The 12619-nt window shown below is 42.8% G+C and overlaps 1 protein-coding gene across 4 annotated transcripts in view; it reads left to right on the top strand.

Annotated features, from left to right (window-relative positions):
• Positions 1 to 12619, top strand: part of SLC38A1 (solute carrier family 38 member 1) — a 71710-nt gene that overhangs the window by 13923 nt on the left and 45168 nt on the right. For all 4 annotated transcript variants that reach the window (XM_003355629.5, XM_084957219.1, XM_084957218.1 and 1 more), the window contains exon 2: positions 4150 to 4366. In XM_003355629.5, coding sequence (XP_003355677.3) covers positions 4245 to 4366 — 122 coding nt within the window. In that variant the 5' untranslated portion in view covers positions 4150 to 4244. The remainder of the gene's footprint in view (positions 1 to 4149; positions 4367 to 12619) is intronic.

The following is a 12619-nucleotide window of genomic DNA, read 5'->3' as shown; positions in this document are numbered from 1 at the left end:
CGACGGAAACTCCAGGATAAAGACCTAATTTATAAGGAACTAATACATATTTTAAAAACACTTCTGTTCCTCAGAATGCTTACCATGTAATAGCATATGAAAAAAAGTAGACTAAAGACAGTCTGAAGTTGCAATGTTAAATGAAAAAGTGAGAGGAGGAGAGGGAGCTAGAGAGGAAGGAAGGAAGGAAAACGAGAGGAAGAAAAGAAGGAAGGGAGCGCATCAAAATCTAACAGTGGCCCATTTTAGGAGGTGGGGTTTCTTTTACAATGTCTGTGTTGAAGATTGTGGGCAGTGGGCATATGTTAGCTTGCAAACCAGAAAAAATTTTTTTTCTTTTTCAAGAGCCAGTCCAAATGTCATTTCCTATGAAGCTGCCTCAGATCCCTGAATTTGACCTTTTCAAACTTTTAAAATCTCGTCATCACCTAGTGCACAATATATATATGAAAAATTGAATGGCCAGTATTTTCTAAGTGTGTCCTCAACCTTAGTGACAAATGTCACTAACTTTCTTAATTTTCCTCATTTTCCATTTTTTAGTTTTAAGAATGAGTTAGATTTCAGATAGGTTATTTCATAGGAATAAAAATTTATTGTTAAAAAAAAAAGAGTTCCCGTCGTGGCTCAATGGTTAATGAATCTGACTAGGAACCATGAGGTTGCGGGTTCAATCCCTGGCCTTGCTCATTGGGTTAAGGATCCAGCATTGCCATGAGCTGTGGTGTAGGTTGCAGCTCCAATTCGACCCCTAGCCTGGGAACCTCCATATGCCTCGGGAGCGGCCCAAGAAATGGCAAAAAAGACAAACAAAAAAAAGTGATTAGAATACAGACAGCACACAGACAGGGTACAGACCATATGAGGACACAGCAAGAAGACAGCTGTCTGCCAGCCAAGGAGAGAGGCCGCAGAAGAAATAAAACTTGCCAACATCTTGATCTTGGACTTCTGGCCTCTGGAACTGTGAAAAAATAAATTTCTCTTTAAGCCAAAGGCAAAAAAATGTATCCTATGTGATTAAGTTAGTACTGCCAGTTGGCTAATACTGAAAGAATTTTAGTGGCAAGAACTTCCTCTGTTCTTTTTATTCTTTTTCCTTTTTTTTGTCCATTCTTTAATAGATGATAGATTTCTTATATATTTCTGTACACACACATATATTGATACGAAAGTTTAAATGCAAACAGTAGACTCTAGATCTGTTGTTCATCGTCCTTTCCTCGCCTCAGAATTTTTTTTTTGGTCTGGTGCCCTGTTTCCTACAAGTTGGTGGAGAGAAACGGATTCCTTAACCCAGATTGGAAATGCCACCCCCCCCACCCCACCCCCATCAGCGTTGCAGCAGCCTCACTGACATGCCACTTCATACAGGCGAGAGCCGGGGGGGGGCAGGCCTCCTCGGAGTTACCCAAACCAGGGCATTTGTGCAGCTTTCAACAGAGGGGCCACGGGGTGAGAGTGGGGTTTAACCTTTTTAATGCACTTCAACTTTTGCAAAGTAGAGGCAGGCTGTGGACGTGCCGCTACGTGAAGACACTCAGCGCAGTTAGTCACGGCCCAGGCTCCTCCCTGGCTGGAAGAATCAGCCCCGACCTGCCAAGCTGGCCTTACTTAGACCAGGAGTTCAAGGAGCTTCAGTCTCCCATCCCGCCTTCCTGCTTTCCAGGAGAGGCCCTGCTCTGCAGGAAGGGTGAGGCTCCTGGACCTGAGCTATTAGACGGTATTTATCTTGCGGAAGCTGTAAAGAATCCTGGAACCAGGGAAGTTTCCTTCTAGATAGGAGACTCTGAATGAAAAGGAAAAATGGGTGGGGAAGAGAAGCAGCCTCTCTGTGGGGAGGGGAGGAAGAAAATTCTTGGAAAAGTATCATTCCAGGGTAGCTTCTAGGGGTCCTGAAAATGTTAGCCGTTAACACACTGCTACTTGGGATATTCTAGGATGCTTATTAAGTGGGCACGTTGACATTTTGACTGTTATAGGTCCCAGTCATCTTGTGGAATTCAGGATCAGACAAAATAGCAAAACATCAGCCAAAGGGGTTTACTGTTAGAGGTAAAAACAAGTCTCATTGACATTTTCTGCTTCATTCCATGGGCACCATCACCTCCCTGAGATTTTCCCAGTGAGGCTCCCATCCCTTTACAGACCTTATTTTTGAAGTTACATTTATCTCTTGAAAGGGTTCCTGGACCCATTCCCAATGTGTGTGTGTGTGTGTGTTTGGGTGTGTTTGTTTATATGGGTGTGTGTATGTATTTGTGAGTATGGGTGTGTGTAGGCTTCCAACAATTATCACCTCTATTCTGACATTTTCTACCGGGAGATAGAATGAGGTTCCACAGGTAAAGGGCTCTGTTCCACACACCAGTCACAAGTCCAGGTTGTTGCCTGTGCTCCTGAATGACTGGCTATAAAGCCTCTGATTTTCACGACCCCCTTCTTGGGCTCCATTAATTTGCCACAAAGGCTCACAGAACTCAGGAAAACCTGTACTCACTAGCTTATGAATTTATTACAGAGGATATCAGAAGATACGCAGTAGCCGCCAGGGCAAGGTCCTCTACAAAGGAGCTTCTGTCCTTGTGGCACTTGGGGTCCAGCGTGGTGGCCCGGGGAAGAGTTCTGGTCCCCAGTCGGGATGCTCTTGGAACCTCCTCCTTTTTGTGGTTCTTATGGAGGTTCTTTACATAGTTATGATTGATGAATCCATTGGTCTTTAATGATAGATTCAACCTCCAGCCCTTTCCTCTGCCTGGGAAGAAGGGAGTGAGACTGAAAAGTCTCAGCTCTAATCACAGGGTTGCTTCCACTAGCAACCAGGCCCCTTCCTTAGGTGCTTTCCAAAAATCACCCCAAAAGTCACCATTAAAATAACAGAAGAGGAGTTCCCATCTTGGCTCAGCAGATTAAGAAGCCACCTAGTATCCACGAGGTTGCAGGTTTACTCCGTGGCCTCCCTTAGTGGATTAAGTATCCATTGTTGCCGGAGTGGTGGTGTAGGTTGCAGCTGAAGCTCTGATTCAACCCCTAGCCCAGGAACTTGCATATGCCACAAGTGTGGCCATAAAAAGAAAAACAAAAAAACCATAGCAGAAGACATATATCACCCTCAATGCCTAGGAAATTCTATGCTTTTGGGGAGCTGTGAGCAAGAAATGAGAACCAAGACCAAATATACATTCTTTTATTTATTTATTTAATTTATTTAGGCTGTGCCCAAAGCATGCGAAAGTTCCCAGGGCAGGGATCAAACCCGAAACACAGCAGTGACACGAGCCTCTGCAGTGGTAAGCCCAGATCCTTAACCTGCTGAGCCACCAGGGAACTCCATTAATATATATTCTTTATAATAAACCACAGTATCACACCTCTCTTGCCACCTGCTTTTTGATTTGTGATGCTGTGTGTCTGAAACTCTTTGTTCCCCTTAAATATAATCGGTGACCCCTTGGAAATTTAAATCACAGTCATCCATGTGGGGGAAAATGTGAACTCTGCAAGTCTTTCATTTCTGTGGGGAAATATAGTTTCAGGTGGATTAACTTAAATCCTCTGGGTATGAGTTTTTAATTCCCTAATTCCCTGACATGGAGTGCTTTCATTGAAGAGATTGATTTAATCTCTTGCAGTTGATGGATAAACTGTTTGCTAAATTTCAAAACACAGATTTGTCCTTTGCTGCTTGACCTCCAGGCTGGTTGTTGATCCCTCATGATGCCATGTATTGAGGCTTTGCATTTTTATTAAACTGGGATTGCTAAATCAGAGGTGCTTTTGTGTCTCTTCAGTCTGTACCTAGCTATATGTGTGCCCTGTGGCCTGACACATTAAAGTAACTGAATTGCTTTCCTTTTAAACACACTGCTTCATAAAAGGGTGTCTGTCTAGATGACATGGCATTCCTATAAATGTGAGCATAAAGATTATGGGACATGACTCATTTTGTAGTTAAAAATGGAGATTTATGAAGGACATAAAGCTTACAGCTTCTGTAACTTGGTGTACAAAGATGGTTTTGATCACTGAGTAGCACAACATAAAAGTTGTGTTATCAGTAAATTCATTATTTGTGTATATGTAATAATTTATTTTGAATCCGGGGTGATGGTCATATGTTTAATTATTTTTCCTTGTGTTTTATTTTAGAGGTGTCAACCTTATAATTTTTGCTGCTATCCATTTGTAAATAGACTCAGAAAAGGAGACCTTGGACTAGTTTTGGCTACAGGTACTTTCTAAACATGATGCATTTCAAAAGTGGACTCGAATTAACTGAGTTGCAAAACATGACAGTGCCGGAAGATGATAACATTAGCAACGATTCCAATGATTTCACCGAAGTAGAAAATGGCCAAATAAATAGGTGAGTATTTTTCCACTAACACTTGCTATCCAATGAAAGAAATGTCTCTTAAATATTATTCTGGTTTTCAGTTATTCTCTTGAATTATTCATTACTAAAGTTATGCTCCATTTGAAGATGTAATTTGAATTTCATATGTGACATCTGTTGGGCAGAGTCTGCAATAGCAGATGAAGCAAATAGGAAAGTAATTTATTCACCCTTTCGAATCTTTCAATTGAGTCCAATAAAAATGGATAAATACCTTGGACCTCAACCAGCCTTAACTTTTCAAAAGCTCCGTGCCTGTGAACTAGGCAGACTGTTGGGATTTCACTGCATGCCATGCCTGGATGTGTACCTCGGTCCTCGGGCCTCACCCACAAGTTTATCAAGGGACGGTCAAGGTCGCATTTGCCAATGTTCCCAGGCTAAAACGACAAATATGTCATTACAAGCATCACTCGTGACATGGGTTTTAATTAATGATAACAATAATTGAGCCCAAGTGGCTCTAGAGAGAAACTTGAGAAATAGTATGTGAAACAGAGAGAAAAGAAGAGGCGTGGTGCGTGGAGGCAGAGGGGCGGGTGGGAAGAATGCTGGCCTGGGCGGCCTTGCTCTCAGCTGTGACCTCTGCAAGTCCTTCCAACCCTGGGGCCCTGTGTTTCTTACGTTACAAGAGTAGGACCAAGTAACTTTATTTAATTTTATTTTTTTAATGTTTTGGGGCATTCACTGACCTTCTGGGTTTTGTTTCTTATTTTTTAAAAAATTTATTTTATTGAAGTATAGTTAATTTGCCATGTTTTGTTACTTTCTGGTGTACAACAAAGTGATTCAGTTAAACATATGGATACAATAAATAGTTTGCACCTGCTAATCCCCAACTCCCCATCTAGCCTTCTCCCCTCCCCCTTCCTCGTTGGCAACCACAAGTCTGTTCTCTCTGTGGAGCCTGTTTCATAGATAAGTTCATTCATATCATATTTTAGATTCCACATGTAAGTGATACCATATGGTATTTGTCTTTCCCCATCTGAGTGACTTCACTTAGTGTGATAATGTCTAGGTCCATCCCCGTAGCTGCAAATTCTGACCTGGTTGTAGAGGCAGCTGATGCAGATCTCAGATCAGGAAGCTCTCCAGCTGGAGAGTTAGTGATGTGGTTTATGTGAACTGAAGCCTCCTGAAAAGCTGGGAGGAGAGACTGGAATATATGGTACTGCTTATTAGAACACCGCCCATGCTTCACTCTGAGGGGTGGGGTCAAAAGGAAGTTGGAAGGGCGCAGTAGTTAACGAATCTGATGAGGAACCATGAGGTTGCGGGTTCGATCCCTGGCCTTGCTCAGTGCGTTAAGGATCTGGCATTGCCCTGAGCTGTGGTGTAGGTTGCAGATGTGGCTCGGATCCTGTGTTGCTGTGGCTCTGGCATAGGCTGGTGGCTATATCTCCGATTAGACCCCTAGCCTGGGAACCTCCATATGTCGTGGGAGCGGCCCTAGAAAAGGCAAAAAGATAAAAAAAAAAGAAATTGGAAGGGAGGAGGATGAAAACCTTATGGCAGCTAACCAGGCGTCTTCGTAGAAATCATTTCTGAGAGTCTGCTGTGCCTTCTGATACAGTGTGTGATTCAAAGTCCAGCATAAGACAGAGCTGCCATGATTCACATACGCTGAGCCATTTTAGCCCTGCACCTCCTCCTTTTTCTCTTCCTTAAATGTTCTTAGAAGTTCTGTCTCCACCCCAAATGCTTCCTCATTACCATCCAAGTATCACTTTTTGTGTTGTGATATTTCTTGTCATTGCACTTAAGTTTGCTTCTTTCACCTTTTCTGGAAAAATAATTAATAATTATCATTTCTTGAGTGCCAGGTGTGTCTACATATTATTGCCACTTATCCTCATAACATCATGCAATGTATTCTTTTGCAAATAAGGAAAATTTTTAGATTCAGTTTACCGGTAATTTACGAAAACTGAGGCTCAGAGAAATAAAATAACTTGCTCAGGGCACCTATGAGTCTATCTGAAATCCCTGTCTTTGTCCTCTCTCCTGCTGCCTCTGATTAAAATGCTCGGGCATGAGTGAAAAGATAGTCTTTCCTATTATTAAACTCGGTTAGACTCTCCCAGGGCTGTTTTATGCTCTGTGCTTCTGGAGTGTTCTCCAGTCACTGCTGATGTCACTTGATGGTGGGTGGGATTCTGACCCCCTCACAAGTAGGACATTTGGGGCTGTTTATAACAAAGCGGCTTTCCTGTGGCGGTATAAACCTTGAGGACTTTAAAAGGAGAGTCTCATACAATGTGCAGTGTAGATTCCGAACTCAATGTTTAAAATTTTAACTTAACTAAAAAATATTGCTTGGTGGTGATTACCACTTGCAGTAGGAGAAGGCAACCCTTTTGGGCCCTGATTTGGGCCCCTGCTCGGGAGAGCTCCCTTCCCTATAGACCGAGATGAAGGTGTGGGCCGTGCAGCCAGAGGGCTGGTGCTGAGCACTTGGTTTGGCGGAATTTGGTTTCACCATTGCCAATACAGTGGGATGCTTTTCTTTCTTTCTTTCGCCTTCCCTCTTTCATTGACATGGCTTACTGTAACTTCATTCCTGGCTCTAGAACAGTGAAAATGAAAAGCACCATATTACAGCCTGAAGCCAGAAAGGTAAACAAAAATCAGAAAGTCTCTCACTGTGATTTCTGTAAAGTTACACCTAAATATTTCTCCCTCCTCTTGCAAGCTTTTCCACCTTGGTGGGGGGAAGGTAGGCATAATTACAAGAATCGAAGAGAACCATCTCCCAACACAATGAACGTCCAGGTAACAGGGCCTCTTTTTTGAAAGCCACAGAAAATCTTGAAAACAAATGTTGACCTCTGATGACCTGGCATCTTGCTGACAGTTTTGCCTGGAAACCCCTCTGCAGGATACTCTAAGAAGCATTTTTTCACTGTTGCCAAAAATAGAGTAGACATTGGGGCATTAGGACACTGGCTCTTATTCCAGTTCAGTTGTTTTATTTCATGCCCTAATTTCGGGGTTGTGGTCATAGAAATCTATACCTGGAACAGCAAAATCTTTCAAACTGTCTACTGCACCAGTCCTGCTGACTTTTTAATGTGCATATGAAATGCCCAGAAACCTTGTTAACATGCAGATTCTGATTTAGTAGGTCTGCAACTAGTCCTGAGAGTCTAATTTAGAGCAAGCTCCTAGGTGATGCCCTATGGCTGGTCCATGGACCACATTTTGAGTGGTGAGCTCTAGACATTCCTCTTGATGTGAGCTTCTTGAGGGAAGGCATCGTCTTAATCATCTTTATAGCTCTTATACCTTGAAATGATAGGACGATAGTGCCCAGTACAGGGCGAACATTACAATGTATTTGTGAAGGGGGTTCCTATTGTGGCACAGCTTGAAGGAACCTGACTAGTATCCACGAGGACACTGGTTCAGTCCCTGGCCTCGTTCAGTGGGTCAAAGATCTGGTATTGCTGTGAGTTGTGGTGTAGGTTGCAGACGTGGCTTGGATCCTGTGTTGCTGTGGCTATGGTGTAGGCTAGTGGCTGTAGCCCTGATTTGACCCCTACCCTGAGAACCTCCATATGCTTCAAGTGCAGCCCTAAAAAATAAGATAAAATAAAATAAAATGAATATTTGTTAAATAAAAGAGACACAGAGCAGTAAAGTACGTGGTTTGGGTTTAAACTTAACAGCTCTATCCATAGGTCTCATGTGATCTTGTGCTTTAAGCCTCAGTTCCATCCCTGTAAGACAGGGATAAAAATAATACCTTACCTCTTAGAATGGTTGGAGAATATTAAATTCTATATACTCTTTGTAGGTTAAGGCTCCGCTTAAGATCAGCCAGCTTAAGTTCAAATCCTGGCACAATATTTAGTTAGTAATGCAACTTTCATCAGATTACTTCATTTCTCTAAAATGGAGCTAAGAATAGGACTGACCACATGCAATTATTGTGAAAATAAATGAGAAAACCCATGTCACGTCTTTGGCACAGTGTCTGGCAATAGAAGGCCTTTTAGTGTGAAGTAAGTCTGTGATAATAAAGCATAGCTGTCTTTCTTTGGGAAGCACCTCTTTCTTCTCCACCCAAGGACTAATAATACTGTTTTAGGCTTTGGATGGTTTCCTTGTTATTGTTACCTTAAATTTGTTTAAGTATTGATAGATTATCCTAGCTGTATCCCGGCAGATATTTTCATATTTTATATGTATCTACTGTTGTCTCTTATCTCCATGTACAGTTATTCCTGTTAGGACCCAGGAAGCGTCTAATAAAATTTGAGAGTCTCTCATGAAGATTTTTCTGAATAAGCAACTCTTGTCACCACACCCAGCCCTTTTTTTTTCTTGGTCCTTGTATGTCTTTCAGAGTTCATGAGCTACAGTTTTTATCATTTGGGAGGACCCTTGAAATGTTAAACCATCTCTTCTTCTAATGTCTTTTCTGTATCTTGGGAAGAAGCTGCCCTAACCGTTTATGTGATTTTTTTATTTTTTTCCAGTATAGCTGATTTACAGTGTTCCCTAACTTCTTACATTCAGTTTTCACATCAGAAAATTCTTTCCTGGCTTGGATCACTCCTGTTACAATGAAAGTCTGTTTTCTTCTCTTTTCAGTAGAGTTTATCCACCAAATATGACTTTGCTGACTTCTCAGTTTTCTCTTTACATGCCCGCTGTTTCTTTAATTCTTTCATGTTTTCCAATCTCTTTGTTACATGCTTCTTTCACCCTTTTCGCCTTCCCCCTTTTTAGAATGTTAGACTTCCAGGGAAATAACTCAGAAAGGTTATTTAAGTTCAGGCACTCATCGCTTTTGTGTTATACATCCTCAAGTGAAGCACAGTAATCTAGTAAGAACCTGATTGGTAGAGATTAAAATAGGAAGATTATCTTTCCTTGTACAACCCATCCTTAACTGGATTGTTGTTGTCGATTTATTTTTGGTTTTAAATAACTGCTCTATATTGCTTGCCTCCCTTCACACTACCTCAGCATAACGCCTACATCCTTTTGAAGGCTTTGTTTATTGAAGGTCAGCACAATAGCCACCGTAGATTTTTGTTTTGTTTTGTTTTGTTTGTGTGCAGAACAATTGGCTCCTTTAAGAGTTGATTGAATTCTGCTTTATGGGTACAGACTGACCTAGTGAAAACGCTTTTTAAATAATCCTTTTATCATCCTGAGACCACACGTCAAAGGCACCACCTCCAATAGCCAATTTTTAAGTCAATAAAGAAGTCTTTGCCAGAGTTCAGTGCTTTTGAACACGCAGTTGCGTTTTTTCATTGGTGAGATAACAGAAACTTGTGATAAGCTGACCTAGTTATTTTAAGTGGACTTTTCCAGTAATAAAAAGGGATAGTTTTATTTTGCTTTAAAACAAGAAAAGTTTGCAGAAATGCAAAGAAAAGATTGAAAGGCGAAAGAGAAGAAAAAGTTTGAAACACCCTAAGGAGAATTCAGAGGCTTTCTTTGAGTATTTCGTTCTTACTAAGCTAGATTTCCCTACAGCCCAAGCTCCTCCCTAGTTCCTCAATGGACGATGCACATGGGGTTTATAGAGGTTTTCTCTGAGTTGCTGACGCCCGGGCAGGTACGTAGAAGAATGACCGAAGGGAGTGAGAGCAGGACTGCATCCCTCTGGATGCAGGATGAGCTTAGCGACACAGTCTGTGCTACAGAAAAATCATCAGTGCGTCAGAGTCAGAAAACTCAGTTTAAAAAATCAGAGTATCGGCAGAGCCATGAGGACGAGGTCTGTGAGCAGGCAGAAAGGCCTTGGCTGAGAGGAGGGGAGAGTGGATTCCCAGTGGTACTTGTTTTTCAGCTTCTCTTCGCAGAATACCCTGGTCTTACCTTGATCCTCACCTCCTCTTGGAAAGACCGTTTGGAAGAGCCCAGGGAGCTTAGGTTGAAACAGGCAAAAATCAAATTCAGCCGTACCTGGAAATTGAAGGGTGGGCAATTTGTCTTGGAAACTTTTTCAGTGAGAGAGGCAGTGAAGATTTTGGGGGAAAACCTATGAAGCCTTGCTGCAGAAAGGGGAAAGAAGAGGCAGAAGGGGGAAGCACTTGACACCGTGTATATTCCCATTCTTTTCAGGGATTACTCACTGCAGTGGCTTGTCGGTCACCTGCATTATTCTCCTCCTGCAGACGTGCTGCAGCAGAGAGCCGGCAATCTTGCAGGGCCTCCTCCTCCCCCCTCCCGTGGCAGTGTTGGAGCCGGCTGGGTGCCCCCGGGACCCCGTGGTACTCGGATCTGGTGCCACTCCTCTACCACTTCTCTGCCACCAAGTCTGGGGAGTGCTGGCAGGCTGGGAACTTAGATCTGCCATAGCAGGAGGTTTATTGGTGTTTGGTTTAGTTTATTTGAAAACGTTCAGGCTTTCCCCTTCATTTAAAAATAATGGAAATTCTCTTTGGAAAGCATTTCCCTACCACGAGGTAGGCAAGCAGGGAGGCTTCTGGATAAAGAGGTGGTAGACTTGAGTTGGTGTCTTAAAATTAACCTGATGACAGACAGTCTTTTATTTAACAGCAACACTAAATCTGAGTCAGTTTCACTTTGGAAAACCCAGCACCCTCCTTTCCTTGGGCTGCCGGTGTGAAAGGGAAGGCTGTTCTCTCTTGTCTCTCGCCAGCCAGATCTGGGAACCTCCGTTCTGTGGGAAGAGGTACAATGGTCAGGGCCAGAGCAGAGCCAAGGCCATACGGGCCTCCAAAGACATTGCTTTCATTATGTCATCTCCTGCCCAGACCCTGCAATGCTGAGTCTCAGGCCTCTGCTTCAAGTTTCCTCTGGCTAATTCCACCCAATAATGGCTTTTTTGCTTTTTTTTTTTTTTTTTTTCTTCTTCTTCTCTGGCTTCCTTATCTCATCTCAGTTTTGCATGGCCTGATGTTCCTTCTTCTGGTGTTAGCTGGTCTGGTTGCTCCAGGCTCTGGGTTTCAGAAGACCAAGGTTTTCTTCGCATCCTTTTCATCTCTGACGGTCACTGGACTGGTCCTAGGCAAAGGCAGAGGCTGCAAGAAATAAACCTCAGGTTGCGCTGCCCCTCCTAGGGGGTGGCCTCTGGGGAAGATAGCACGGATATTGCCTGGCTTTGGTTTAACATGGTGAAATAATGTTAGCCTGAAGAAGTCACGCCAGGTAGAAGCCAAACCCCTTGGATGAAAGATAAAAAAGGTAGATAAAGACAGCTGGCGTTGAGGATATATATCTTTCATTAAAAAATGGCTTACTGTGAAATATAGCTTCATTCAAAAAAGCATCAGAGGGAGTTCCCGCTGTGGATTAGGTGTGTTAAGAACCCGACTAGTGTCCATGAGGACCTGGGTTCGATCCCTGGCCTTGCTCAGTGGGTTAAGGATCCGGCATTGTCATGAGCTGTGGTGTAGGTTGCAGACGCGGCTTGGATCCTGCGGTGCTGTGGCCGTGACTTAGGCTGGCAGCTGTAGCTCCCATTCAACCTTTAGCCCAGGAACTTCCATGTGCCATGAGGGTGGCCCTAAAAAAGACAAAAGGACAAAACAGAAAAATCACCTAAAAATATAACCTGTAGTTTAAAGCTCTGTGCTTCTTTAAAATAGTCTAGTTCAAGTGGCTTTACATTTATTAGTGAAAAATACACTGATTAGTCTTTATTAAGACTAGATAAGTTTCCAGAAGAAAAACACACAAAAAAGTATCCCTGATATCTTAACTAATACATGCAGCAGAGTGCCTATGAGTGGACTTTTCTTTGACATAGCGCTTGTTTTCTTGAACTTATTTACAAGTGGAAATTTAGGCCATGAAGTTGTGATTTTCATCCTGGTTCTTAGGGCATTCTGAATTCCTCCTTCTGTATATTCGTACGTGTGACTCCACTCGGCCTGTCTGAATCTTTCCTACATATTGTTCTTATTCTCTGCCTGGAGCTGTACTGATGTTTTGCATGTGCTCTCATTTAATTCTCCCATTAACACTAACACTAGGAGTCATTCCCATTTCACAGATGAAGAAACTGAGGTAGCATGCTCTGGCCCTCGGAGCAAGTGAGGACTTGAACTCAAGTTCTGAATTCCATGCTTGCTTTACGCCGTAGCTCTGCTCCTAAGCATGCACCATATGCCCTGCCTCCCCCACCAGAATTTCGTTGTTTGAACTCCTGTGCGCTAGTGTCCCCTTTGCTATCCCACCCCCCCACATCTCCCTCGTTGCCTGGTCTAGTGACTTGCCTATAAGCAGGTGCCT

Source organism: Sus scrofa, chromosome 5, assembly GCF_054392235.1.
Source record: "Sus scrofa isolate SSC_HxYL_T2T_F1_AM1 chromosome 5, Sscrofa_HxYL_maternal_Yorkshire_Landrace_v2.0, whole genome shotgun sequence".
Classification (NCBI taxonomy): domain Eukaryota; kingdom Metazoa; phylum Chordata; class Mammalia; order Artiodactyla; family Suidae; genus Sus; species Sus scrofa.
This window is presented reverse-complemented; position numbering and strand designations above follow the sequence as displayed.